Source organism: Ixodes scapularis, unplaced genomic scaffold, assembly GCF_016920785.2.
Source record: "Ixodes scapularis isolate PalLabHiFi unplaced genomic scaffold, ASM1692078v2 PGA_scaffold8__174_contigs__length_109621045, whole genome shotgun sequence".
Taxonomy (NCBI): domain Eukaryota; kingdom Metazoa; phylum Arthropoda; class Arachnida; order Ixodida; family Ixodidae; genus Ixodes; species Ixodes scapularis.
The window spans coordinates 80,775,568-80,802,871 of record NW_024609883.1 but is presented as its reverse complement, the minus strand read 5'-3'; the positions used below and the strand labels follow the sequence as shown (position 1 = coordinate 80,802,871).

Here is a 27,304-nt window from a genome sequence, read left to right as displayed (position 1 = left end):
AAGTGGAGTTTCTGAAAACTTAGCATAAGGGATCAGTTTTATCTTATATGAATCTACCGAGGAATGTAATATAAGGTGTAGGAGAAAAACAATGGTTTTCAAAACTTCATAATAAACTTGGCACTCGCTGTGTATGTAGAGGTGCAGTTTTGAATAGACCCGATTTTTCGCATGTGGGGTAGAAAACTTTGAAAAGGGTATATCCTGCAGTTGAGTGTGGGATGCCATGTGAATCTGTTCTAAGCTCGGAGTGAGTAATCGGTCATCTACGCAGAACATTCTGAATGAAAGAAGTTGACAAGTGATGGGTAGGAGTAAACTGTCGTTAGTACATGCTCGTGCTGGTGAGCTGGGAAAGCGGTAATCTTGTGCCTCCGCTCTCTAAAAATATCTTTGATTAAAAAATATCCATCGCCCCGTGAGCAGCTTTACCATCATCCATATATGTAGTGCGGCTGATTAGTGCTGTTTCCAAATCAAACCGTAATTGTAAAATATTTGTACATAAACCTCAGAAAATGCTCCCTGAATGTAGGGTTGTACCCACGCACGTTCCGGGGAGATTGAAAGGATGTCCCTGCATAAATTTGCAACATTTCATGAAAGTTGCAGAAGTTCTTTGGATGTTCTGAAAATGTTCTTAGAACCTTGTTAGGATATTTGAATGTTGGTTGAATATCCTGGTAATGTTCTATGTCGTTCTCAGAACGTTTTAAGAATATCCCTTTGAAAACATTCCCCGAATGTAGCGATAAGTGCCTGCGCCACATTCTGACAACGTTGATAACATGTTCTTACATGAATTTCCAACATTCCAAGAATGTTGTCTATATTCTCTTGAACATTCCCGGAATGTTCTCAGGACGTTCTCGTGCTACGTGGGTAGTACCATCTTCTCAAAATGCCCACACAATAAATTCAAATTCCTTATGAGAAAGGTGCAGTGAGGGCACACCGACATGCTTGTCACCCTGCACCTTGATATTGGAAGTCTCAAAAATCTCTCTTGGTGTTTTGCCCCTAAATTTACCTACGGTGTTTTATAAAATTCAGGAGAACATCTATCACAACGAAAGTCCAAATTGGCTTGAGGGAAACCTCTCCACCGATAGTAGTGCTCTCGGACCGCTTTCTAAACATTTGCCTGGTTGCTGTAGACGCACCCATATGTCATAGTTATCCATCGCTCGGAGTGCCACGTTCTATATACAGTAGGCTCGCGATTATTCAAATTCCAATGTTCCCTACTTCTGATTAATTCAAAGAAATTTCAAAATGTTGGTTGTCCCGTTATGTTTTCAATGTATTCGTGAGACGCTTAATTAGCATGGCATTTTCGCGCAATTTGTACTTTTTGTTCCCGCGGCCCCGGTGAGTGCGCTCCTTTCCGAGCACCAGTGCACTGCAGGGCAGCAACACCCGCGGAGCTTGCTTCCGCGGGTGTTGCTTCTCCGCGGTGTATCAGTGCTTGGTGAAAAGCGCACTCAACAGGGCTCAAGCAGGGCACATACGTATATTTGTTATAAAAACGGTAACCACGCGGACATTTCCACAGTAAATTCGCAAATTCCTCCCTAAGCACGATTCGTAGACCGCGGTTCTCTCTCCGGCTAAGCCCTCCTCAACGAAGACGCCGCTACTGCGCCTGCGCGCCGATGGCTTTGACAGAGTTCCAGCGGGTTGCTGAGAGCGTTGCGGGTCAGTTTGGTTATTCCCTGTTCGGTTTCGGTTTCAATTTTAGAGGCTGCATGAACGCTGGTTCAGCTAAAAATGGCAAAGTAAACAAATCATACGTATGGTTGTTAATTTTTAGGCTAGGTGGCGCAAGCTACCGCGCCTTGTAAGGGTACAGCCATTAGCATCTATCATCCATCCATCCCGTGCTTTGCCCGCTTCGCCAGCTTTGCCAACTTTCGGGCTTTGGCTTTGGCTTTGCCACTGGCTCTTCCAAAGCCGTGTGCTGTGCTCTTCTACGATGTTCTAGAACAGTGTAGCAACTGTAGCTCTTCCATTTCGCGCCTTTTTTAACCGCGGCTACGTCTGCCACGCTTAAAATTGTCAAGCACTTACAAAATCCAAGATTCCTTCCATCAACAGTTGTTCAAGTGGTGTACGAACGATCGACGACGAGCGGGAGCGACGTAAGTGCAGTTTTATTATTTATTGCACTGCCTATGGGTCGAGATCTGTGAGGCCCGTTTATGTAGTACCTGGTTGGTGTTTCACTGCATTTTTTTTTTTTTTTTCGCCTTTACTGGCATACATTTTCTGGAGTTGCCGCACGGTGATCAGCCAGGGTCCCTCTTCTAATCGCCCCCTGCACTTTTCTTTTTTAAATATTTTATCAGCGCCATTTACATTCGTGATAAGGCCCAGCAGAATAACCTTTGTAGAATTTCTCCACATGGTATGATATCTTGTTTTGGATCAGAAATTCTATCAGCTTTGCAAGGATCTGTAAAAGCGCGCGCAGATGTATGTAGTACGTACACCGGGTGATCCAGATATGAAACTCATCAAAATTCAGTTTTGCGTACGCTACGGCACGGCGCTCTAACGCATGGGTACAGATAGTAGATATGTTGTTCATTGACACTTTTTTTTACGCTCTGGTAATATTGTAAAAAATGTTAAAGTAATAATGCAAAACACCTCGCCAATAATGTTATGAATTCATGTTCCAAAATGTTATAAAACATCATTTGAGAAATGTTGCCGAATTACTGTTGTATAAATGTCACAAAAAAAAAGTTATAAAACTTATTGTGTATATTTATACAATAGCGAGTTCGTTTCACGGCACTCGTGCCCATGCGTGCCCACTCGCAGCGTGGAGCGGGTTCGTTTCAGCCGGCACTCCACGAGTGGTTACACTCTCCGAGTTCGCTTCAGCACCGACTCCCACGCGTGCATGCACTCGCTGCACCGAGAAAATCGGGAGTGCGCCAAAACGCAATCCCGTCATTCCTCGCTCCGGCGAGGCCGGCGAGGAGCGGGAGCAGGCGACGAAAGTTTGTCTGCTACGCTGAGTCGCAGAACCGAAAGGAAAAAGAGGAGATTTTCAGATAGAAATCGCGTCTCGCGGGCAATGGAATCAAATGCGAGCTTGAATTGTGAGCGTCTGCTACTTCATAAAGGAAGCAATTGACAAACCGTGCTTTATTTGCAGGTTTGAAGTCGCTTTGTTGTTTTAGAGACGCTGAAATATACCAGTGTGTAAAGAAATGCTCAGAACAAACGCATCAGCGGTCCCCGAGATGTTTATCACCATCCGCGTCCGGGTGAAAAATTTAACTTTTGTCGACAAAACTCCCCCAGCAGAAACCTGTGACTGCCTGATAAGCACCAGAGAAAGCTAAACATAGTGACCTTACGCGAGGCTTGGGCAACATCATCATGTTTAACATTTACCTACGTCAGCTAACTTTCCCCGTCGTATTTTGTTCGAGAAAACTCTCGTTCTCGACGCCCTCACCAAGGCTAATACCTGATCCACCTGTAATGACGATCGAAATAGAAAGTCCCATGAAAAGTTTTGCTGGATATTCCAACAGACTAGTTTTAAGCCTTACCCTTTCAGTGGTTCACACATAATACCACGCTCAAACGGATCAAGCTTCTGCTCGGATAGCGTCATCACTTTTCTTCAGTTTAAGCGGTTATTAAGAGATCGCAACCAGCTGCTTTGCAGACAGTTGCTTGCGGAAAATGACGCCAACTGTAACTATCTCTACAACAACCGAGTTGCTTAAAGTCATCGCAAATATAAACTACAGGTTGCAGTGACCGACGTTTGTAGATAAACCTTGGTAGCGACTGCATCCTCGCATTCCCACCCATCACTCCAAACAGAAAGGCGCTAGTTTCGGTTTGGGGTTGGTACCTTTTCTACAACATAGATGGCGGCACCATCAGTCTTGTGCACTCGGTGCATTTCGCGTGTTCGTTTGTGTCCAGCTCTCCGTGCAACACCCTGCGAGTGCGATGCATTCTGGGAGATAACTCAAACGGTGCCAGTGCGTGTGAAACGAACTCGCTATAACATAGCAAACAATGTTTTCTTAAAACATTGTTCAATTGTTCTATTCCACACATTCACGTAACATGTGGAATCCCAGGTTGTCCACTGGAAGAGAACCCACTTTAAGCCGCAAATATTGGCTTTGCGACCTACGGCACTAATTTATCACGTAAGTCACAAGGCTAGGGTGACCACCCGTCCCGTGACTCCCGGGACTGTCCCGCATTGAAGGCTTGTGTCCCGCGTCCCATAAGAAATACCAAAATCTTTAAAATGTCCCGCATTTCACATTGTTGTAGCATTCGCTGCGCAAATTATGGCGCTTCTGAACAAGCCACGGGGTAGCGTGGAGGTCACTGATAAACATGTGAATCTTGATGGTATGCCATTTTCTATACAAGCACTGCAGGAAGCGACTGTCATTCTTGCAGAAGACGTCCATGTGCCGTTGTGCCTCTCCCCTTGATGCCAAAATATTGCGAGCGAAAATTGCTCGCCAAAAGCTGAAAAATAAACTATTGTAATTATTTGCAAATCATAATGCGTCATGCGAAAGCGTTGTTGTAGAAAGCTTTTTTTAGTGAAGACGGCCACACGAGGCAAAAAACCTGTAACTCACAAGGGTCGAAGAAACAACAACATTAGATTCTAATTTTGTGTAAGAGCATGTTAGTATAGTACCAACAGGAAACAATACACCTTTCCAAGAAACACTCAACCCCAGAGGCAGCAAACTGTTTTTGCCCAGCCCAGTGACTGGGTTTGAGGCTAGACTCTTACCGGCATCCCTGCTAACCCTAACCGAGTGGACTGTGGTTTCGATAGGCGTAGTTTCAACACTGCTGGCGGCTAAGTTCTCGTCTTTTCCCACTGTATTTTGCGTTTCATGGTGCATGTATTTTGCTGAGGACATTGGGAAAGCATTGTACCACACAATGCAGCGTTATCTAAAAAAGATTCATTTGAGAAAGATCTCAAATAACACAGTCACAGTCGACGACAGTCACATCTTGACGATGGGACGGAATCCGAGATGACCTCGTTTTGGGGAGAGCTTCCTTTTTTCACAACAGCACCAAGGCAAAGGAACGAACACGACTGACCCGTTTCCCACTCCAACTCGGACAACTATTTTTGGAGGTGACTGAGGATTCTACGTGGATTATCTCTGGAGGGGGGAGAACAATTCTCATTGTTCGCAAAATCACGTCGAGGGCCGTTTCACGTCCTTCTCCTCCTTAGTTTCCCGTGAATGTCGAGCAGAAGCGCTCGAATGGCAGGCACTTACCAGCCTTGTTTTCTCACAGTGGAAGATAACACAAACGCACGGGCTGCATACATACGCACGTGCCTGTGCTGCGCACGTGCGTACGCAGCACGTAAGTGCTGCATACGTGCTGCGCATATGCAGCATGCGTAAAAAAAAAATTAAGTGGAAACTTTCAAGAGGGGCCAGAAAGCTAATGCAAAACCAAAAAAACGGAGGTAGAGAATCGCGCTGAGCGGGTTTTCACAGTCCAAGAGAGTGACAGAAAATTCCTAGCTGGTAGAGGGCGCGGGATTCGCACCAACGGCATCAGCAACATGGCAGCAGCCTAGGAGCGTTTTTCGGAAAGGTGTATACGCCGAAAAAGATTTATTGTTTATTTCCCTTTCATGCATTGGGGTCTGCTGCAGTCAATTTTTATGTTTTCAACTTAGACACCCATAGTAAAATATTTACCATTACAATTACACAAAAAATGTATCACTGCAAGTGAAAATTATTTTAGCTTAATTGCTGCCACAAAATTTTGAGGTGTATAATATGCTTTCGGACAACGCAGGGTATCGGGGTGTGCGTGATGGTGAATGTTCTTTAAATAATTTTTTCTTGAGTCGTGAAAATACTGTCCTCTTCTTACCCCCCCCCTCCTCCCCGGTCAGGGTGCCCCGCATATCGCCTGCAGGAAGGTGGTCACCTTACATTAGGCGGTGCAGTTAATTTCTGTAAATATAGACAAAAAGGTATTTCCCGGTCGAAAGTTACAAATAAAAACAAGGTCTACAGACTGACATGAGTAAATTTATTTCATATAAAAGTTACAAAGCATTAATGTCGCCCGTTGGGATGTTTGTTTCATCAAAAACTGGGAAGGGAATGAAGTCCCTGCTTTGATCTCGTTCTGTTTTTGTTGAACCAAATGCCCCAGTAAACAGAATGGTTCTAATTCTGTTAGGAACCTCTGTCAGTCCATAGAAATATTTGTTTTTGCATGTACCATTGAACTGGGGCAAGTCTTTGACAGTATCAGAAATCAAGTGTGCCACCTGGTTGCACTTACATGCTAGATTAGTGTCGTAGGTTGCAAGGCCGATTTTCGCAATTTATCTCCTGTGGATCTTTCTCTTTGAACTACCTGGTGTTGCCAGAGCATAGCTGCAAAACATTAAAATATTTTGTAACTACACATTACAAACATAACACAATCTAGGCACCAAAGCATGTAGAGGTAGATATCTGATTTAATATATCTGAATTATATGCAAACTTCATCAGAATTTGTTACACGTGATTCACACATGACATGTCACGTAATGTCCAACTTTCAACCTCTAAATTTGGTGGTGGCTGCTTGGCACTCTGCCATGATATATTTAGGAAGATTTGCAGCAGGCAGATGTTAAGCACCACTTGTAAAGCATGGTTACTGTGGCGTGCCCCCACCAGCCGTGGGTGCGCCTCCATTAGTAAAGACGTGCCACAGTACCGTGCCGTGTCATATTGGCACCCAATATGGCATTTGCACGAAGTGTGAAAATGCAAAAATCTTACACCGTGTAATAAATGCCCCCCTCCCTCCCTCCCAAATATGTGCCTATTTTTCGTGGAAAAAAAGTATGTTCATTATGCAAGTAAATCTTAAACTTGATATGTCTATTGCCTTAAAAAAATAGTACCTGCAGCCCAAAACTTTTTTTTTTTTTGTACAATTTCCAGCTTTGGTACATGCTTGCAAGCTCCTTCCGTGGACACAAGTCTCGCAAAGCCACTAGGAGATTGGTCGCCGAGAGTGTGTTAATGCAATGCAGCTGTGAGCACGTGGCGTAAAAGCTTGCACTGCAAGACCCAGAGGCCCTAGCCTTAACCACCCACCCCTGCCCGTTTCGATCTGGATGAGCACACACCGGCACGGGGCCATGTAACACTGCTGCGTGTTGCATGTTAAAGATCTAGCAGTCGTACTGCACTGGCGAAATTGCTCCTCTACAGCAGTGACACCAGGCACCCGTCGTGGCTGACTAACTTCCCACCGTGTAAACATAGACGTAACACAATTACAGCAGTCCTAGATGCCTTCGTTTAATATTTCGGAAGCTGATAATGAACTTCGGTAGCTTGCACCAACATAGTTGGGTCTGCCATGCTGGTGATTAACCTTCTAGGAACTATTCTCTTGATGTTTCATGCAGCAGAAGTACTAGTACTTCGAAAACCACGAGCACCATTGAAATACGTTGTGGTTAGCATGTGCTGCTTTTAAGCAGGTGTGCATGGATCTAACCACAACTGCACCACCCTCCACTTGTTGTTTCTTCAGAAAACTCCATTTGCTTCACTTTCTGACACTATGGATATTTTGTCATGGATGTGAATTCACCTGAAACCATTGAATCTTCTCAGAGTTCCACACTCCATTGGCTGTGGCCGGGCACATCGGCACTAAAAGAACGAAACGAGAAAAAAAAAAAAAAAAATGTGTGCGCACTATAACTTTGAAAAGGTGGTGACGTATGCCTGATCGGAAGGTGATCAGGCTGGGAAAGCGATTGTGCAAAAAAAAAAAAAAGGCTATTTAAGGTATTTCTGCCCGGCTCAATCTGATTGCAGAGGGCCGCCAGATCGTAGCCGTCAATTCCAACACTGATACGCCGTTCAGAACCGAGGCATATGAAGTTTGTGTACACTTGGATCATTCCGTGGCTCTAGGTTCACCATCCCCATTTCTGGATGTCCGGTGTGTTGGTAGGACGTGCTAAGGGCAGTGATGGCCACCTCAATCTGTAGTCCGCTGAAAGTGTTGCTGCTATGTCACGATGCAGGGATCCAGAGGAAACAGACCAAAGTCCGGTAGACTGAAACAATGGGTTTACTTCTGCCCTTCGACCACGCCGAGAAGGAGCTAAACGCCAAGCTGAAGCCTCAACTCCACTCAATTCATGCGTCGCTCAAACTGAACAAGCAAGTCACCACCACCAATGTTGCCGTTCTGAAGACCCTGTTGGACGACATCTGCATTCAGATGAAGCAGAAGGATGCTCTCTTCAACCTTCTTTTTAACAGGTGAGGAAAATGCTTTCCTTAAGTGGGCTTCAGGGAGACGGTGGAACTAGGCAATTTGATAATCAAACCCACCGTATTTACAACCAACAAATATGTAAAAAGGAAGTGTCTGCTTTCTCGTTATGAGAGAAGGCTCATAAATTGCAAAGCTTTGGTTTTTATTCAGACTACCTGAGGAGGATGGAACTTCGTGCCTTTGTCACAATACGATAGTCGTAATCTCCATAAAACACTTTCTCCTTATACAGGGAGGATTCTGTGGTTTCCATGTCGTTGAGAATGTTCCGTGCGTTATTGAGGGCCCTTCAGCTTTTCTTTCTTTTAACCCTTTCACAGTTAAGAGTTTTTTTGTTTTTTCCCCAAAACATTTTTTCTAGTGGTTGGGTTTTTGTTTCCTAAGGGATAGGACAATGAAAGAGTCAATGTACAGTTTTTTCTTTATATCTTATTTATCGGGACTATGCACAGTGTTCCCGTTAAAGCTGTTCAAGTTGAGAAGCATTGAATGCGAATATTGAGGGGAAAATGTCACCTTTCTTTTATTCGGTTTCACTTTGGCATGCGTGCTTCTGCAACATTATGGCAATATTCGATTCTGAACCCGAGGTTCTTCACAGAGTTTCCTCATTGGCTGATACTCTGGAGAGCCGGCGCTCCGATTGCCACCATCGTCCGAGCAGTTGACACGAGAATCAACAATTTTGTGCGTATCAGGTGTGGGAAGCATGTAGCTTTGAAACTATAAATAGCAGAGTCGCTGCTTAAGAAGTTGAGGGGAGGGCTACAGTGTAAAAAGATAGGCCAAGCAAGAGACCAATAGTCATTCCCTACTTTCATCAAATATTCTACAATCTCGAAAATTGTGAGCCATTCCATTCTGCGAAGGTGGTTGGCCAGCAAAGCTGTAGAGCACCACCACAAATGGTTCACCAAGGGCCACACAAAAGCACTTCATCAAATGTTTATTTACAGTATATGTAGGTATCTAAATCATTTTGAAATGGCAGTGACTACTGCTTTGTGATCACTGATATACACTAATGGGGTCCATTAGAACTTTGGTGAGATTCTTTGCTGAAGTTAAATCTATACATATATTGCTTTACATATATAAAAGCTGCTGCTTTCATATATGTATTTATTTATTAAATATATATAAATATATATTTGTGTGCCAAAAAAGAGACTTGCATGGTTGTTTTTGGGCACGTAAAATAAAATAAAATAAATAAATAAATCAATATAGTAAAGCAGCGACATCACCCGACTCGAGCGGGAGAAGGCCCATTGTTCTCGGATGTGTCTCCATTATCACACATTTCAACGTCTTCCCTTGTCAAAATGCATATCGAGGTGACTGGGCGTATATGCATTTCCATACAATGGAGCACTTTTACATGCAATTTGTTTTTGCACACGGATACCAAAAATGCATGGAACCCTAGGCGTATACAGCTTTGCTGTAAAATATGGCCCAGAGATACAACATGCCTATCGTGTTTTCTGCACTTGACAAACTCGCGCAATTGTGCCCAAGAGTTGCCAACAAATGTGGATCCAAGCACATTTGCTCAGTCAAACATAGGAACAAATATGTGGAATGTGCGATATAGGCATTGTGTAGGGGTTTACGCTGACTAAATGGAAGATTGTGTGAGCATGGTTGGTCCTTGCGGTCGACAGCAGGGGGACACTTGCCGCTTCATTGTGCAGATTGTGGATGCCAGCCCAACTTCCATCATTTCACGATTGCTAGAAGGAGGGGAGATCAGGTGACGGGAAATTTTAGAGGCTTACACGATCAGAAAAAAAGGGACTGGGCAATGTGCAAACCAAACATCGGTCCTTCCACATAGCAAAGAGATCTGTTATCTGAACACATGCTGAATTGGCCTGATGGTGTGGAATGCTGCTGTTTACTTAGGTGTTTATTTTCAATAAAAACTTCAGCTGAGAGTAAGCACTCGTCCTGTGTATACCTTCTACTTAGTCTTTGTTTCTCGTGCACTGTGTCGAATCTAGTACAAATAGCCCCAGCAAAGCAAAACGCCGTGAAAATATAACATTTATAATTCCCCAAAGACATAATAGAAAGCAGCACCTCTCGGGTTGCACATGGTGTGGCGTTTGTGTGGGAAATTTCAAATGTGAAATCGCCGCGTAATGTACGGCGACGATCGTCAAAGGATTAAAAACAAGTGGGAACCATTGAATGAGAGCTCACTAACAATCGTGTACACTTAAATTTCCACGTGCTGCTTCCCAGGCTCGAATACACCGGAAGCTACTACGACGGGCTGCGGACCAAAAAAGCAGACGAGTTTGACATAAACCTTGTGCTGAACCTACCTTTCGAGAAGGACGAATTCACCGTAAGTTTTGCAGCTGCACCGGTCACTCTGTCTCGGTGCTTATCATAGCGCTGTGCCAACCATAGTTAATTATTAATTAATTTTTGCGTACATTTACAGTGACATGAGACTGAAGCAGGGAGGGGTGAAGCCTAGGGTGACCAGACGTCCCGTTTTGGCCGGGACAGTCCCGTTTTTAAGGCCCGTTTGGGCCGTCCTGTCTTTTTGTCCCAATAAGGAATCATGTCCCGTTTTCGCAGGCGTGCATAATTTCGAACTTGGCACAAAGCGAGTTGAAACAAGCGGAAACTATGCCCACTTATTACAAATATATTTTACAAAAAAAAAAAAAAAAGGTAGGTACTTTAAAACATTTACCCAGTAAAATTCGGAGAACTGTTCTTGCCCACAAACACGTATTTTTGTCAAGACTCGTGAATAGAAATATTTTTTTTTGGTTAATGAATACAGCACGCATGAAATATGTTAACGCTTTGAAATCGCAACTCTGGCCTTAAATTTGTTCTCCCTATCTCAACCTTTACTATACCCTCCCCTCCCTTCCCTCCCCTCCTCTCTCTCTTTCTCTTTTTCTCCTCCTCCTTTCTCCCCCTCACTCACTCACTCACTCACTCCCCCCCCCCCTCCGGGCTGGGATGTCCCGTTTTCTACCTTGAGAAATGTGGTCAGCCTAGAAGCCATTCATGGTCACAAGTAATAAAATGGATGGGTGGTTGTTTTTTTTTTTATATAAAATATTGCCGTCATTTACAAACATGTTTATTGAGTCGACATATAAACTATCTGCCTGTCCTTTGACGTGTTTGTTTTCTGGTGTGCAGTTAGATGTTGGTGTAGGTTAACCTATACTAATATGTAACTTATTGTCTCACATTTTTGTACCACGTTGCACGACGAAACAACATGGCAGTCGACAAAACAAGTGTCGGCTTCATTAGCTTCAGTTTTCTTATTTTGCGTTTGCAGCCCGTCACGTGTCGGGACAACAAAGGAAGTTAGCTAGACTCGACATAACAGACAGTTATGGAGTTATGGAGGCTATGGAGTGACAGAGTTGCCTTTTTCAAAGGTTTTTTTGCGATGGAAAAGGCACACGAAAGAATCCAGTTAAAGGTCTAGCTACGTACCATTTAAAGGAAACATCCGTATACCGCAAAATACATACAATGTCGCTAGTCCTTCACGAGTCTTTTGGTGACGATGATTCTGATTATTGTCCCCGACAGAGCGAGAATGTCAGGGCGTGATGCTCGAATGCCCAAACCCCAGCACATGCTCCATGCCTTCCGCAGTGCTTTGGCTGTGCGTGCACGCTCGAAGTGCACAAGGCATTGAAGAGTCGTCGAAGGTAGGAAGCACGCACTGGAGACGAGACAACCGAACTTCCTCCCTTCCTTTCTCACCTTGTCAGTGTCCATAGCTTGCGAAACTACGCACCGGGTACGTCCTCCAAATGACATCAATTGTACCTTCCAGGTGTCGGACGGATGTCCCGGCTACGTCTGCTACAAAATCGGTCCGGCGGCCGAGCACAGGCTGCTCCGGGAAGGGGACGTGAAGTGGGTTCCGCACTTACTGAAGTGGAGGGACGCCGAGAAGAGACTCAAGCCGGACAGGGTCAAGCAGTGGCTGCAGTCGGTTTTTGACCGTTTTCTCCAGACCTACGTCGTTCCCTCTGGGCCCTGCTCGGCTGTGGATAAGGTGAGGGGTGTCTGCTGTAGTTGTGGTTGGTTCGTCGGATTTCTCCAGCCGCGAGTCGGTTTTTTTAAGTGCGTTCTGGTTTGCTTCAGAGCTCAAGGCTTGGTTTTGACGCATCCAATAGACCCTTTTTGCCTTTGCAAAATTTAGTCTAGCAGCTTTGATGACTATCATCCTATTGGTGTATGCCAAACTAATGGCAGACTCATTGAGGCTGATGAAGAAAGAAGTTGAAGATAGCACTACCAAGTGGAGGATACACAAGGCCTTTACACGCGAGATATGAGTACAACAGAATGCACAAATTAGATACGATGGCTGCATAAGCGTTTATTTTGGAGGGTGGTCCAATCAATCTCTTGGCACAAGTTCGGCTCTGAGTCCCTTTGATGGCGTCAGTTGAATCGAGGGGCTTGATACTGGAAAAGTTCTTGCGTTTGCATCATGGAAACTGAAACAAATCAAGAAAGAATTATAAGATGATTGAAGCACCGATTGTCACCCGCCACTGATGTGAAAGGGACGGTGCCCAATAAAATGCACTTTCATGACCACCATTAGTTTGTCGAAAGTGAAACTGCTTTCTGAGCCACCAGCTGGCGATGAATTTTAAAAGGCTTCTATTGCACCGTTAACGAAATTTCATCTCATCCTGTGACTACGCACCCCGCACGTCGCTGCATCCCTCTGAAAGGTCGTGTGACGTTTGTACGGCACTGGATTGCCTTCAGCGGCTTGCAGTGTTCTTTGCGGTCTATTGTAAGGTGAAACGTAGTTCAGTGTAATCCACTTACAACGATACCACATGCAATCATATGCCACCCATAACTGTCAGTTCGTAGAGTTTCTAGACTCTAAACAATGAGTTTTTAGTCCAGATACAACAATAATCAGTTAGAATGATTGAAATTTTGGGTTTTCTCATTATTGTTATAACTGGGTTGCACTCTATAGAAAGGCTAACATTTTAGTGGCATTTATGTTTTGTTATGTTTTATGGGCAGGATGTAGAGGTGAAAGTTTGTGACAGCATAGTTACCACCTATTGAGATAAGGAAAAAGGTGTATCATCTTTGGCTCAAGTGGCTTGTAAGGTTTGAGGCTAACACACAAAGAAATGTGTACGATTTTTACTGCATAATCTATTGCACAATAAAAACGCAGAAACATAAAGACCAGCAGCGAGAGGTACACGGCAAATATGAAATAAGCCGAGTGACGGTGTTTAATTCTGTAGCTTACGATGGAGCAGACAACGCTGCGAGCACGTCACATGATTGCGAGCCCCGCGCATTGCTGCGCCCTCCCCGAAGGTCACGTTGACGCTTGCGTTACGGCACCCTCCACGATCTATCTTAAGGTAAAACGGAGTAAAGATATGAGCATTTAAAGGCTACGGGCATGTGGTGGAAGCTCTGGAGGGCGCCGCAGTGGTGGCAACTTCTGAAGCCAAGGGCTCAGGCTCCTAGCCAGTGTTTTTATGCCAGTAGCATGGATGCACAACCTTCTCCCGCCGTGCAAGCGTGGGTTATTCCTAACACAGCCCATTAAAAAAACATTGCTTGGATAAAGTAAAACAGCAGCCCACAATACCAGCTCTCGTATTTCAAGCCACTAGCTAGTTTTTTTTTTTGTGCTAGGATGCCAAATGTCTGCTGTAATGGCTAGAAATGAAGAGGGGTAAAGCAATGAAACTGGCAGGTTTACGGCCAATCAATAATGTGTACCTGAAACCGGGAATCTAAGCTACAAGCTCTCCCAAAGCTGGTTCACAGATTTCTGCGAGTGTGAGCAACTGCATTGAAACCACTGGTGACCATTCACGACGAGAGAACACGCTAGCTCACTGGTGCCACCCGCCCCCGACCTGTGTATAGCTAGACTGAAGGTTCTGATTGGTTCTGCGAAAAACATGAAATGGGATGTCTTTAGGGATGAGACAGCAAAACTTAATAAAAAAAATTAATGAGAAACACAGAGGCACCCGCTACAAACCATGTGACACGGGAACTGATACCGCACATCGCGCACATGGCAAATTCGCGTTTTACGACGCGATAAACGCGTGGGAATTCGCTACAAACTCCCGTGTCATGGTAAAGGGTAACGCAGACTGCGGATGCAACAGAATCATGTTTCGCGGTGCGATAAACATGCAGAAACCGTCTACAGACTCTTGTGCCATGGGCGGACAAAAAATGCGGGAGCCAATATTGGTCGCATAGATCATGGACAAAAACAGGGTATCCCCACTGCAAACTCGCTTGTTGCAAGTAAGTAATATATGTTATAACAAAATTAATTTTTCCAAATTATTGCTTTTATCGAAGTTCAACACGGTCCCGACCGAAATGGATGCATTTTTAGCCGAATTATGCTAAGTGTAGCTGCGGCCGACCACGCTTATTACGAAGGCCGCAGTGCCGATAGCATGCAAGCCTACACAAAGGCGCACAGAGACCCTTGCATTCCCTCCCCTTTCTCCACCGAGGCAAACGGCAAACTGGGAAGACAGAGTAAACAGGTGACGTAGGGCAGAGTGCGCAGGCAGGGAGCAGCGTCAACGTTCCGACACTACTCACGGCGCCTGCGGTCGACTCCTGTCGGAATCTGGTCAAGGAAGCAATGGAGCCCAGAGTAAATCACTCCTTCGGGAGCCCCCAACGCGCCTGCCTATGCGGGTGCCCTTGTGGCATACTGCACGCACATGTGCGTCGTGCAGTCGCCGACAGATTTTCTGGACTTTGCAGGGACCGAAAAAACGTCCAAATAATGGAGCAGTCCGAAAAATCAGGAGATTAAAAAACCTGCCTTTATTATGTCTAAGCAGGCTTAAAAAAGCCATAAGTATTGCCTTGTTTCAGGTTACGCCTCCGTTCGTGTTTGGTAACTTTCTATTAACTTGAGAATCGCTGCCTTCTTTTCTAGCGTTATGGTCGAGTACTTTCTGCGCTTCTTAGCGACATATTGCAGCGGCAGAAGAACAGATAGGCAGTGACGTCCAAGCCAGCATAGTCCGAAAACAGAATTCTCCGAAACGAGGTCGAGATGAGGCGCAAGTCCACGACTGCGTTGGTGAATTAAGAAAACAAAATTGTAAAAACAATGTTGATGATAATGACACACAGCTAGAAAAAAAAAAAAGACCCATACAGCGTCACCTAGCAGTAGGACTTAGCAGTACTCATTTAGGCCTGCCAAACCAAGCCAATCCATGTGCAGCCAACATAGAATTCAAAATGGCTGCTACGCGGTGGTGTTTCCCACCGGTCGCTCTAGACGAACGTTCCGACTTCAAGCTGTCCGAAACATCGGTCATGAATGTGCACTACTTCTATCGGGTAGGTCACGGTTCCCTCTTTAGGTCAGAAATATGGAACAAGTCTGAATCATTGGCGTCCGAGAAATCGGTCGGCGATTGTATATGGGAGATCAGGAGTGTTTACCGAAAGTCGCTTAGATCTGCGAGGTTGACAAAAGTGGCCAGCCCAAGTCCGAAATCGACAAAGAATTCTACATTTCGGCATCGGCTGTTCGACACTGTCCATCATTTTGCAGAATAAGCAAGGCACATTGGACGGGTTTGAGAAGTTTCTCATGCAGGAGAAAGCACGCCCATGACCTGAGGATGAAAGATCGCCAACAGCTTTGCACAGATCGGATTTTCTTTCACTAACATGCTTGCCGAGCCGGCACACGATTTCCATAGCTGCAACGATTTATACAAGAGTGTGTGAAAACATGTTCGCAAAGCCACTGAGGATAACTTTGATTCGTTTCCGCTTGTTGATGCGGATGTTCCTGTTGTTGCTCCTGCCACGGGTGCTGCGAATGTGAACCTTGCATGCGGCCTGGGTAAACACGAAGCAACGTCTGAGAGGTACCTCGAGAAACGCCGACAACTGCAGAGATGCGAAACATCCTACGGCTGCTTCGAGACATACTGGAGAGCAGCAGCAGTGGCAGTGTTCTTGCGATGCCTGGAGCAGTCAGGGTAGAGCTGATGCCTGGATGAAATTACTGGCAAACTCCACAGATTTTTTTTTTTTTTTACTCGGTGAAGCTGCTGCAAGATGTTCATAATTAAGGATTGTCTGAGTAAATATACGGTGAGAGTGTTCCGTAATGTTCTCATCCACCTTAAAGGGGCACTGACACCCCAAAGGTCGTATTTTTTTTATTGTCTAAAACAATGCAAGTTGCAGTCATAGACTTGCAAAAAAAAATCTTCCCGCGCGTGCGTGCGCCTTTTTATTTTTGGCGTTTGATTCTCTCGCCTCGCTTCTTTTGATTTGTGACGTCAAGAATCATGAAATTTAGAAGGTTTGTAGGCGACATCTTTATAACATTTAATAACGGCAACCATAAAACATGTTTTTTAACGCAATTGCGAACGCACTACGGCCTTCTTTTTGAAATACCAAAAATCGGGAGTTCGTTGTGGTGCCGTCTCCTGGATTTTTATCCTCCCACGGAAAACAGGCGACACCACTCAAAACCGGTCCATCGGCGCTCGCTTCTTTCCTCTTCGCTTTGGGTCGCCATGGCAACAGCAGGAAGTCGTGAAAGAAAGTGGGACTCTCAGGACTCCAGAATATTTTATGTCAACGCACCGGCACGGATAGCGCGGGAACTTCGAATTCGGCATTTGGAAATTGTTTTTTTACTTCACAAATACTGACTTTCCAATTTTCGAATTTTGAGGGTAATGTCCCGGCATCGTTTTCAATCGTTTCAGATAATAAAAAAAAAATATGATTTTGATGTATCAGTGCCCCTTAAAGGGCAACTCCGCTCAATTTCGAAAAATTTAGGCTTCCATGTGATTCACATTCACAAAGTAATACTCAACAACTCTACGTCTTCGGATTCGCGAAATGTGGAATAATATTTGTGTAATCCTAATTTAAACATCAGCAGATACCGAAACCGAAACTTCGGTTGCGTCAGGCAACATTGGTCTCGGGTCGTCAGTCATGTGCACCTCACGTCGAACCACGTGGTCTTGTGACGTTCGGAAGGGAGCGAGAAACAGGACACGCAACGCGGGCAGGTCCTTTTTTTTTTTTTTTTTTTGGACACGGGCAGGTCGCTTTGCATGGCGTGGACGGTGATGGCCCGGGGGAGAGGGGGAAGGGGAGAAGACGAAAGAGGAGAAGGGGAGCGGAGAAACAGACCGATAAGCGCGCAGGGCAGCGGTGATCACGTGAACGCCCGGTCAGCCAACACCGGGAGGAGAAACTCATGATGTCATCGTTAAATTTCGCTCTGAAAAGTAAAAACAAGCAAAACGTGAGAATGAAGTATGCATGCCTCTGACGTAGTGGTTCAACGTTGGCCGCTCCAACTCCGTGGCATTGACTGCGCTGGTGATTGCGCCTCGCGCCGCACGCTAGAGTTGGCAGATTTCGGCGACTTGGCTCGCTTGAAGGTTCGCTGGCCAGTTTATTAAATATATAGACGGAATTAGATCGTAATATTTGACATGGGGTCTTCCTATATGATACTGAAGAGGGCTACATAGTTTTCTAAATATCAAAAATGGAGCGGAGTTGCCCTTTAAAGGCTGCTGGCGCTGATTAAGTCTATCGCTTTTATCAAATTTTTTTGCCATACCGTTGCCTTCGTTATGACGAGGGATTAATGTGCAGGAACCGCGAATCACACAGTTGTGATTCCCGTCAAGCATCATGCAATGTCCGACAGGAATCGGGGGGGGGGGGGGGGGGGGGGGGGGGGGGGCAGGCGGGCGACGTTTAGGAATTTTTATGCTACGGATATTTAGCCAGAAAAACAGAATGGGCGATCTCTCGTGTTTTCCGTGTTTTGGGGGTTTATTATTTCTTCTAGAGTCGGTGTTTATTTTCAGCGCTGGGCAAGAAATCAAGGTTTTATCGGGACTAATGTTATAAAATGACTGCATATCTATAAATTGGTGACCCCTTCGAGGGTCCATGGAACTTATGCCCATGACCCAAATACTCGAATAAGAGACATCATTCCGGTACAGACAACAGGAGACAAGGGGTCCTGGTGTGAGGCAGAGCCATATATTGGAAGAGTTCGGCCAGTTTATGATTTCGCCGCCGTAACGCCCCCTCTCCCGAGTGAGCCAATCAGCCCGTGGTGCAGAGGGGGGGGCATGAGCGCATCGCGTGAACTTCCGGCTGCTCCGAGCTGAGCTGGGAGGGCTGCCGTTTTCATTTATTCGCCCGATGTAATGCATGGGATCGGCATCTAGATTTGAGTTATTTCCTTCTATATTGCTGGCTCTGGCAAGAAAATGATACACTGCTGTTCCTCGGTGGGTTAAGAAACGAATGAATTAAGTTTTCTCGACACTTGACCGCAAACTTTAATTCAGGTGAAAAAGAAGTCGACCCGTAGCAAACGACACATAGCCTCAAAAGCTCTGTGTCAAAATGGCGGTCGTTTCCTATTTGCTCCCTTCGGCGCTTCCCTTCTCTCCTCCACTTTTCTCCTCTCCATTGCCTTCGTTGCCACACCCTTTGGCTGGACTCTCTCAATATACGACTCTGGGCAAGAGACGTGGTTTCCAGAGAAAAAAAAAACAACTTCAGGAACAGGTGGTACAAGTTGTGGTAGGGTCACGAAAACAATGCTGCAGATTTCTTCACCCCAAACGACGGATTTCCCTATTCAAGGGCAGCTCTGAATCAAGGTTTTTCGGTTTTCCCCAATTCCGAGAAAAACACTTTGGAGGTTATTTGTCGGGGCTTGTAGTATTTACGGAAAACGCGGAACCCTACTTATAACACTGTAACAATCATTTTAAGTGCTCGGTGAAAGGTAGATAGATGTGTGAGGCATATGGGCAGCTTGGATGTGTTTTGAAGCTGATAGATGGCATGGCAGTCTGTTCTCTTGTCACAAGTGGTCGCACGCAGTTTCAACGTAGTCTGTCACTCTTGGACGGAACTGTTTTATAGAACCAACCATAGTGACCTCATTTTATCTTTTTCTTTTCTTTTTGTTTTGTGGCTTTCAAAACTTAGTTGAAGTTATGCATGCATGGGAGTTGGATTTCCAGCATGGGCAGGCTCAAAGTTTTATTTCTTGAGGGGAAGATTCAGCCATTGATGATATTCGCTGGTGAAAAGAAAATGAAGGGAGAGGAGCTTTTTTCTTTTTCAGATACAGCCAAGCCAGCACGGCCCTGCCAAGACATTTTATATTATACTCAAAAATGGCCTCCAGATTGATGTGGACCTTGTGCCCGTAATAGAATTTTGCTACCCTAGTTGGCCCGAAGGCATTGAGAAGAAAGATTGGATGGCTAATATGTTTTCAAAGGTGAGCGTTTCCAGAACATTTGGCGTTTAGTCCTAGATGCGCACAACTTTGTTATTGTTCTTGACTGCCCTTAAAATGAAAAAAAAAAAAGGACCCATAGTCCGTTGCAACTCAGAGGTAGGGTGAGGGTAAGATGGGTCGGGGAGAAGGCTGCAGATGGATCGCTGGAGAAGAGAGGGGGAAACCTCCTTCACTCTTTAGCGTTTTGTCTGCTTCCTCTTCCCCAGCCTGTCTTACCCTCGCCCTACCTTCTTGAGTTGCAACGGACTATAGAGATGATAAGAATATGTGGTACACTCCAATTGGAACTGTGGAGCTTATCACTGACTGAGATTGTGAGTACATGTAGTCCAGCAACCAGACCACTCATTTTTCTTTTTAGACGAAGCTGACTCCAGCATTACAAGTTCCCTCGGTCTTGATTAGGATTGATGCTCTGTTGTTTTCTCTTATTAACCTTTCTTACCTGGAGTTTCTCGTGTGCACAGTGTTTACGATTCTGTCTTCTTCCCTACGAAAGGATCTCAACTGGTTCTTGATTCCTAAGCCCCCCACGCCCAACTCCCACCTGTGGCGGCTGCATTTCCCGAACATAGAAAAGAAGCTCATCAAAGACTACGGTTGTGTGAAGCCCATCATTCGCTTACTCAAGGTACCGTGAAGGGGATGCCACCCCCTTTTCTAAAATATGTTTGGTCACCATTTCTGTTTAGAAATATTTCTATAGGGATTAGGGGCTAAGTGGATTTAGATGTGGGGACGTTGCAAAAGAAAAGAGACTCCTTAAAAAAAGAAAAGAGACTCCTTAAAAAAAAAGAGGGGGTCTATTAAGTTTTTTTTAATGCGAAAGCATTAACTGTTCCATGGAGCACAGCTGGCGTTGGCTGTGACCGTGAAAAACGGGCAACTAAAGGCAGTTAAAATGCCTGCAATGCCCATGAAGTGCAACCATGGGCATCGCAGCTTCGACTGCTTCACGAGACCGCGCACTGAGCCGACGCTCTCGTGGTAGGCGTTACCGGAGGAGGATGGGGGGCTGCGGCCGTTTCTGCACCTCTCGGCACCATGGAACATGGCAGCGCCCGAGGCATCTATATTGTCGGCGGCTGCAACCTTGGCAGTGGCGAAACATTGATGTCCACGCCAGTACACTGCAGACAAACTAAGGGGCCGGAAAAACGACATTCATGCTTTCGCATTCACAACTCATAAGAAATGCTTAGGTGTCCTCGGAATTTTTTAAAATTTATTTATATATCTAGGCTTGAAACTTGTTTTTTTTTCTTCACATCATTACTTCGGTTTTGTTTGGGTTGCAGACAAATTACTTTTCTCTTTGCTTTTCTTGATAAATTTAGATTATAGTTTTCCTAAAGGACTAAATGGGTGGTTAATCGGTGCGAACCTTACTCGCTCATCTTGGTCCCACCGCATAATGTCACAATGTCACGTGGCATTTTGCGGCATCACAAGACATCAGAGTGTCATGTGCATCAAGGTGTTGCATGATATGGTGTTGCACGATATGGTGTCGCACGTCATCGGGGTACCATGTGGCATCAATGTCACATGACACGATGCCAAAATTTTCTTGTCAAATTTAGCGGGGAAAAGCACCGCCGCAAGTCCATCACATTCCACTGCACGTCTTGCGAGCCAGCTTCTTTGGCAGATCGTGGTGCCAGACTGGCGAACGAGGGTGTGACTGTTGATAAATTTTTCCCCAGGCCATGAGAGACTCATACAAGTGGAATCTCTCGTCTTATTCCCTCAAGACGTTTGTCATGAGGCAGCTTGTGGAAAATTACGACGTGCAATATTGGCACCCCGACAACCAAGGGATGCTTTTTGTCAGGGTGAGTGGGCTGTTTTCTCATACTTACCGTGAGCGTTGGCACGCACAAACGTGCACGGCAAAAACTGGGCGCATTTTGTTTGGTTTTCTTACCAAAGTTTGACCTATAGGACAGGCTCTTTGCCTTCCACCATGCTTCGGCTGCGCAAACACACCTGAGGCTCACGAGATGCTGAAGCATTGTCGAAGGCAGGAAGCTCGCACTGGGGGCACAGTGATGTGATTGCTGCACCAATCGCGCCAAGCTGCGCCAAGGGGCTAACCCTGCTACATCCTGCTACATTTTGCCAAAATGTAGGTAATCTGCGCCAAGCCTGCACCAAAGGAGCAATTTCGGTCGCCTTTCAGAACCAAAAGTAGACTGACAACCATAATTGCGCATGCGTCAGCTAGGTGGTGCAACCGGCCGCCCGACACAAAGTACCCTGCATTAATCGTCCATCCGGTTTTGCATGTTTTCTGCCGCCGTCCTAACTGGTCCTAAAGCGCGAAACACATGTACGACGAAATTTTCCAATCCGACGTGCGCACTGCCGGAATGACCGCCGTATTGCCTGGTCGGACGTCGGATCCGACGGTTTCGTCGTACATGTGTTTCGCGCTTAACCTCCTTGCCGCCGTCTCGCGTTTCGCTGGTTTCGCGCCCTCGTGCCCAACGTTGCTTGTGTCCTCGTCCCTCGTCGTCTCAAAAATCTCGTCTCGAGTCTTTTTAAAATTTTTTCGACGATAGGCGCGGGCGTGTGTGGACACCCCGATGCTAGCGTGCCAGGTGCCAGCCATGCCGTCATGCTGTGAAACAAAACCACGTTTTTTGGGCAGCGAGAGTTACTTTGTGAGCTGAAACGCTCGCTCGACCACAGTCACCGTGGTCGCGCGACGTCAGGTGTTGCCGTCCCCACGTCGCTGCAGATATGGCGCTTTCTAAACTTGTTCATCGACAATCCTGTCCTTGTTTAAATCATACACTACAACAAAAATCCCTCTTTAACTCAAAGACTGCTCAAACACGCAGCCCGGTACGTGAAAAATCTGCCGCGAAAGAAAGTTGGTGAGGAGAATTGAGCTAAAGCAAAGAAGGCAATGTGTGCACGTTGAACCCGCACATCGCGCTTGTTTGTCTTGAGTTTGGTCGTTGCACAAAGCGCTCCAAGAACTTTTTGACCCTGGCTCCCGATGACATGCATCGATGCGCTCAGGTTCTTTTTTCTGTGTGTTTAGCTTGTACATCGCCTGCCGGCCTGGCAAATACAAGCCGCTCGACTGTTCTTTTTTTTTTTTTTTTTTTTTTTTTTTGTATGTTGGACAGTTACATTTTGCATACTATTTTGGGAACCAGTTGGCGACGGAGGGGAGTGGCATTGTTTCGTTTTCGATTGAACAGCCGTTGTCTCCGCTCGCACAACAAAGCACATGCCACTGCAAGCCTGCTGAAGTTGCCCTCACGTGCATGTGAACATGACTGCATGACAGAGGCGCCAGCCAGGACGCTTGCGATTCATTGTTTTGCGTTTGCTTACTTTTGACTAAAATCTGGCCCGTCGGGAACCAGTAAAATGGTGGCAAGCGTCCTCTTCGGAATTGCTCGGCAACGCCTATAACACTGTACACTTGTGAGATGTCTCAGCAGTAAGACACAAACAGCGAGTTCTGTCACAACACACCACAAAGTGCCCTTCGTTTGTCCAGCAATTAAAACAAATAATTTTATTTTTCTAAGAATATCTGCTCCAAAAGCCACTTTTGCTGCTCCAAAACACTGTTCTGGCTGCTCCAAAGGCCACTTTTTCTGCTCCAAAACACTGTTCCGGCTGCTCCAAAGGCCACTTTTGCTGCTCCAAAACACTGTTTTGGCTGCTCCAAAATGGCTAAGGCCAATCACATCACTGGGGGCAGGACAACTGAAGAACCACCCTGCCGTTCTCAACTTGTCAGGCACTATTGTCTACAGTGCCTTACGAAGGCAGTCTAGGTATATTAAAACACACCCTGGAAGAGACGAAAATGGAGTCTTAGGTTAGTAAAATTAACGTGGTGATACTAATGTTAAAAGTTGTGTAAAAACATATTCGGGAGCTAGAACAAGCAGTCTCGCATACCCGTTCAGAATTGTACCGAGGCCTCGATGGGCTTTTCGGGTTGGTTCATCGGGTCCCAGGTGCTGTGAACTTTAAAGAGGCCACGAAACCACCTTTTCTTTTGCTAAAAGCAGGATTGGAACGAATCCTTGGCATTCATAAGTGGGGTTCCATGTTCTCCATATACCGACAAACCTGAAAGGTAACTCCTGGGCCGATTTTGTCGAATGGGGACAAAGACAAAAAAGTTCAAATTGGAACTGTTCTTGATCAAGTAAAAACACGAGTTTCATGGGGGTGGGGGGGAATAGAATATTTCTTTTGCCTCGACCCTGAATACGGCTCAGTCTGCAAGGTCTCTTCTTTCTTTGGGAATCCTTTTATTGGCGTCTAGATATGATATTTTTCAAACATTTGGGTCATGTGCATGTTTTCCAGGGGTCGGGGAATTGTACACCCGTGTCCCATCTCCTTCAACATACCATATTTTCCAGTCTATAGTCGGCACCCGGTGCATAGTCCGCACGCCATGCATAGTCCGCACCTGGTGCTTAGTTGACACGAATATCTTCTCATGCACAGCGTACCTTGACAAATGTCTGCTTCCTTAGCTCACGAAGAAGCTTGTGTTATACATAAATCATCATTCACAAAGTCTATCACATCTCGTCATAATAAACGATCATGAAAAACTAAATTCCTGTATAGTCCGCGCGCATGCTTAGATATTCCCAGTGATGGAAGTGCTGCGCCAACTGCGCCAAATTGCGCCAAGGACTCAATCCTGCTACATGTAGCGCCAAATCGTCATTTTACCGAAGAATTGCGCCATGCCTGCTCCGAGATGAGATGTAGCAATAAAAAATAAAAATTGAAGTCTTATCAGAGCGCGTGGTGGTACCGCGGTATTCTCCGCGCCGCAGCTGTTACGCAAACCGAAACTGCGAGGGCGCATTATCATCATTATCATCATTGAAAGGAGCAACGTTAGCAACATCTGAGACCAAAGCCGCAGAGACTAAGCGGAGAACCATCCCACTAAACAGCCTATTTAAAAAAAAAAAAAAAAATGGTCGAGCTTGTGGATGTTTTTAATGTTGGCCCGCCCTGTTCCCGTGCGCTAGCTACCAGCGAAGTCAAAGCTAGCGCGAGCCGCTCTGTGCATTCCTGACTCGCGCGTGGGCTCGTGCAGTGTGGGCACCGTTACGGGCTCCATGCGCGCGCTTGTAGCTTCGGCTGCGCTCGCACCGAAGCTGAAACAAAGTATAGATGAGTTGCACCAAACTCTGGATGTAGTGCTGGTAAAGCCTCGCCGTCCTTTTCGGAGCACAAAGCACTGCGCGACTCGCGCGTCTGCGGTGTCTGCTTTGCGGGTGTCGCTTCTCTGCAGCGCGTCGGTGCATGCCAAGGAGGGCGCTCAACGGGTTAACTCGCCGTGATCCGATCGTGACTTCGCCAGCACATCGAAAATGAATTGGAATTTTTGAAGCGAATATCAGATACCGCAATCTTTGAGGCTGCTGCCCGAAAGACAACTCTAATCTGAACTAAAACATTCCACAACAGTGAGGGTCGTTAGATGCTGCTGCAGATACCTTAAAAGAAGTGCATGCTGATAAAACTTAATATCCTGTACCATCAGAACTCAGTGTGACATATTTAATTGTATTTTTTTATCTGACGAGCAGATAAACTTTATATACAAAATGTTTTTTTTTTGCGTTTACTTTGTTGAATTTTATAGTCTTAAAAAGGTGACAGGCGCTGTGTTCCAATAATAGAGATGGGCTTTCTATAGCAATGCAGCATTATTTCATTTTCAAGTAATGTGCCAACATATGCCGGACCCTGCTCCAAAAGGGCCACTAACTGCTCCAGAACAACATTTTGCTTGCTACAAGGCCTGCTCCAAAAGGTCAAATTGCACTTCCATCACTGTATTCCACACAGCCTAAAATTTTAATTCTTAAACATCTATAAACCGCAGACTATAGGCCAGAAAATATGGTACACCTTACTACCCTACTATCGCCCATAATATGGTAGATCGACTCTGAAAAACACAAAATCTCTGAGAAAAATTAAGGCTTGAAAAACACCCTTGAATTAGAAGAAAGATAATCCCCCCAAAAAACGGGTAGATAACCCTATTCGCAACCTATGAATTGCGCTTTTCTCAATGTACTAGCAGGAGCAAAAATGAGCGGCATTTAATCCTCTCGGCTCGCAGCCGGAAGGGGCGATCGTGGGGTCTGCTTGAACACTGGGCTCTTGTTTCTTTGTCCCATGCAAGGTCCTGGATCGCCTGGGACTTGCCCTGGTGCAGCCGGGGCCTGCCATTCCATATCTCTTCCACCCAGAGGTGGACCTCGCCGAGACGGTTACGAGAGTGACCAGGGACAACATCGGTGGCCGAATCAAGCGCATCGTGCGCAAGCTGCGGCTGTTTCCAGAAAAGTGCCGCGAGCTCATCTTGAAGGACCAGTGGAAGGGCCAGGCTCCGTTGGAAAACGTCTTGGGAGACGTCATGTCGGACGACATCGGAATTGTTGCATCAAACGACGTTGTTAGAGATGTTCCGTCCAACGACGTTGTTGACGTGGAGACGAACGACGTCGAAGACACCGCGATGAGCGACGAGGCCCCTTTGACGCAGAGCTCGGGAAGGGCGTGGAAGTGCTGCGTCATCCTTTGAGGGGTTGCCGCCTCTTGCTTCAAAGGGGCGTCAACACAATCTTTGGAGTGCGATTTATTTTATGACTGCAAGGTGTAGTAGAGATGTTTGTGGCAGCGAGGGGTAGAGCTATAAACCGAGCCAGCCATTTTTTTTGCTCCGCAGACTGAGGAGATGGTGGCACTGTACATGATGGTTGGAAATGAGAGGGAAAGCACTCGTTGAATGCATTTGTCTCATGCAGTTAGTTGACCGCATCGAGGGACCACAGCGCCTTCTTAGTGAAAAACATTCCTTTGGAAATTATGGGAAGCGATCGGGCAGCATAACGTAGTGCTCGGCAACCAAAAAACACAATTTTTTTGGGGTCTTCGAAAGTTGATTTGAAACTCAGGTTCACGTTCGAAGGGTGAATGGTGTCAAGATGAATGCCCCTCGAGGTCATAAAAGCGAGGTAGATTATGCTTTGAAACGATTTGATAAAGGATGTAGGTTTACCAAAGATATTAGTTGCATCCGGGTAATGGTCAAAGGTAGGGCTTTAAAGGGCAACTCCGCTCACTCCGAAAAATTTAGGCTTCCATGTGATTCACATTCACAAAGTAATACTCAACAACTCTACGTCTTCGGATTCGCGAAATGTGGAATAATATTTGTGTAATCCTAATTTAAACATCAGCAGATACCGAAACCGAAACTTCGGTTGCGTCAGGCAACACAGTCATGAGCACCTCACTTCGAACCACGTGGTCTTGTGACGTTCGGGAGGGAGCGAGAAACAGGACACGCGACGCGGGCAGGTCCTTTTTTTTTTTTTTTGTGGACGCGGGCAGGTTGCTTTGCATGGCGTGCACGGTGATGGCCCGGGGGAGAGGGGGAAGGAGAGAAGACGAAAGAGGAGAAGGGGAGCGGAGAAACAGACCGATAAGCGCGCAGGGCAGCGGTGATCACGTGAACGCCCGGTCAGCCAA

General features: G+C 45.9%; 2 protein-coding genes across 4 annotated transcripts in view; one reads left to right on the top strand and one right to left on the bottom strand.

The window, feature by feature from the left end:
• Positions 1 to 1,973: 1,973 nt before the first annotated feature.
• LOC8034883 (cyclic GMP-AMP synthase) lies at positions 1,974 to 26,872 on the top strand. Of its 2 annotated transcripts, XM_029976885.2 has the most exons (8): positions 1,974 to 2,141; positions 8,105 to 8,345; positions 10,612 to 10,717; positions 12,194 to 12,418; positions 19,571 to 19,729; positions 20,250 to 20,381; positions 21,457 to 21,585; positions 25,953 to 26,872. In XM_029976885.2, the coding sequence occupies exons 2-8, from the start codon at positions 8,146 to 8,148 to the stop codon at positions 26,352 to 26,354; spliced, it is 1,353 nt and encodes a 450-aa protein (XP_029832745.2). In that variant the 5' UTR covers positions 1,974 to 2,141; positions 8,105 to 8,145; the 3' UTR covers positions 26,355 to 26,872. The 2 variants fall into 2 exon arrangements, with proteins under 2 accessions (XP_029832745.2, XP_040068395.1); XM_040212461.1 differs by lacking the exons at positions 1,974 to 2,141; positions 8,105 to 8,345 and adding an exon at positions 11,944 to 12,065 and having other exon boundaries at positions 10,632 to 10,717.
• The window catches only part of LOC8034893 (cyclic GMP-AMP synthase), a 60,325-nt gene continuing 46,088 nt past the window's right edge, over positions 13,068 to 27,304 (bottom strand). Inside the window, exon 7 of one of the 2 annotated variants that reach the window (XM_042286740.1) lies at positions 13,068 to 13,205. In XM_042286740.1, coding sequence (XP_042142674.1) covers positions 13,170 to 13,205 — 36 coding nt within the window. In that variant the 3' untranslated portion in view covers positions 13,068 to 13,169. Of the gene's footprint in view, positions 13,206 to 23,467; positions 23,571 to 27,304 lie in introns of those variants that run through there. The other variant, XM_042286741.1, reaches the window with a different exon arrangement.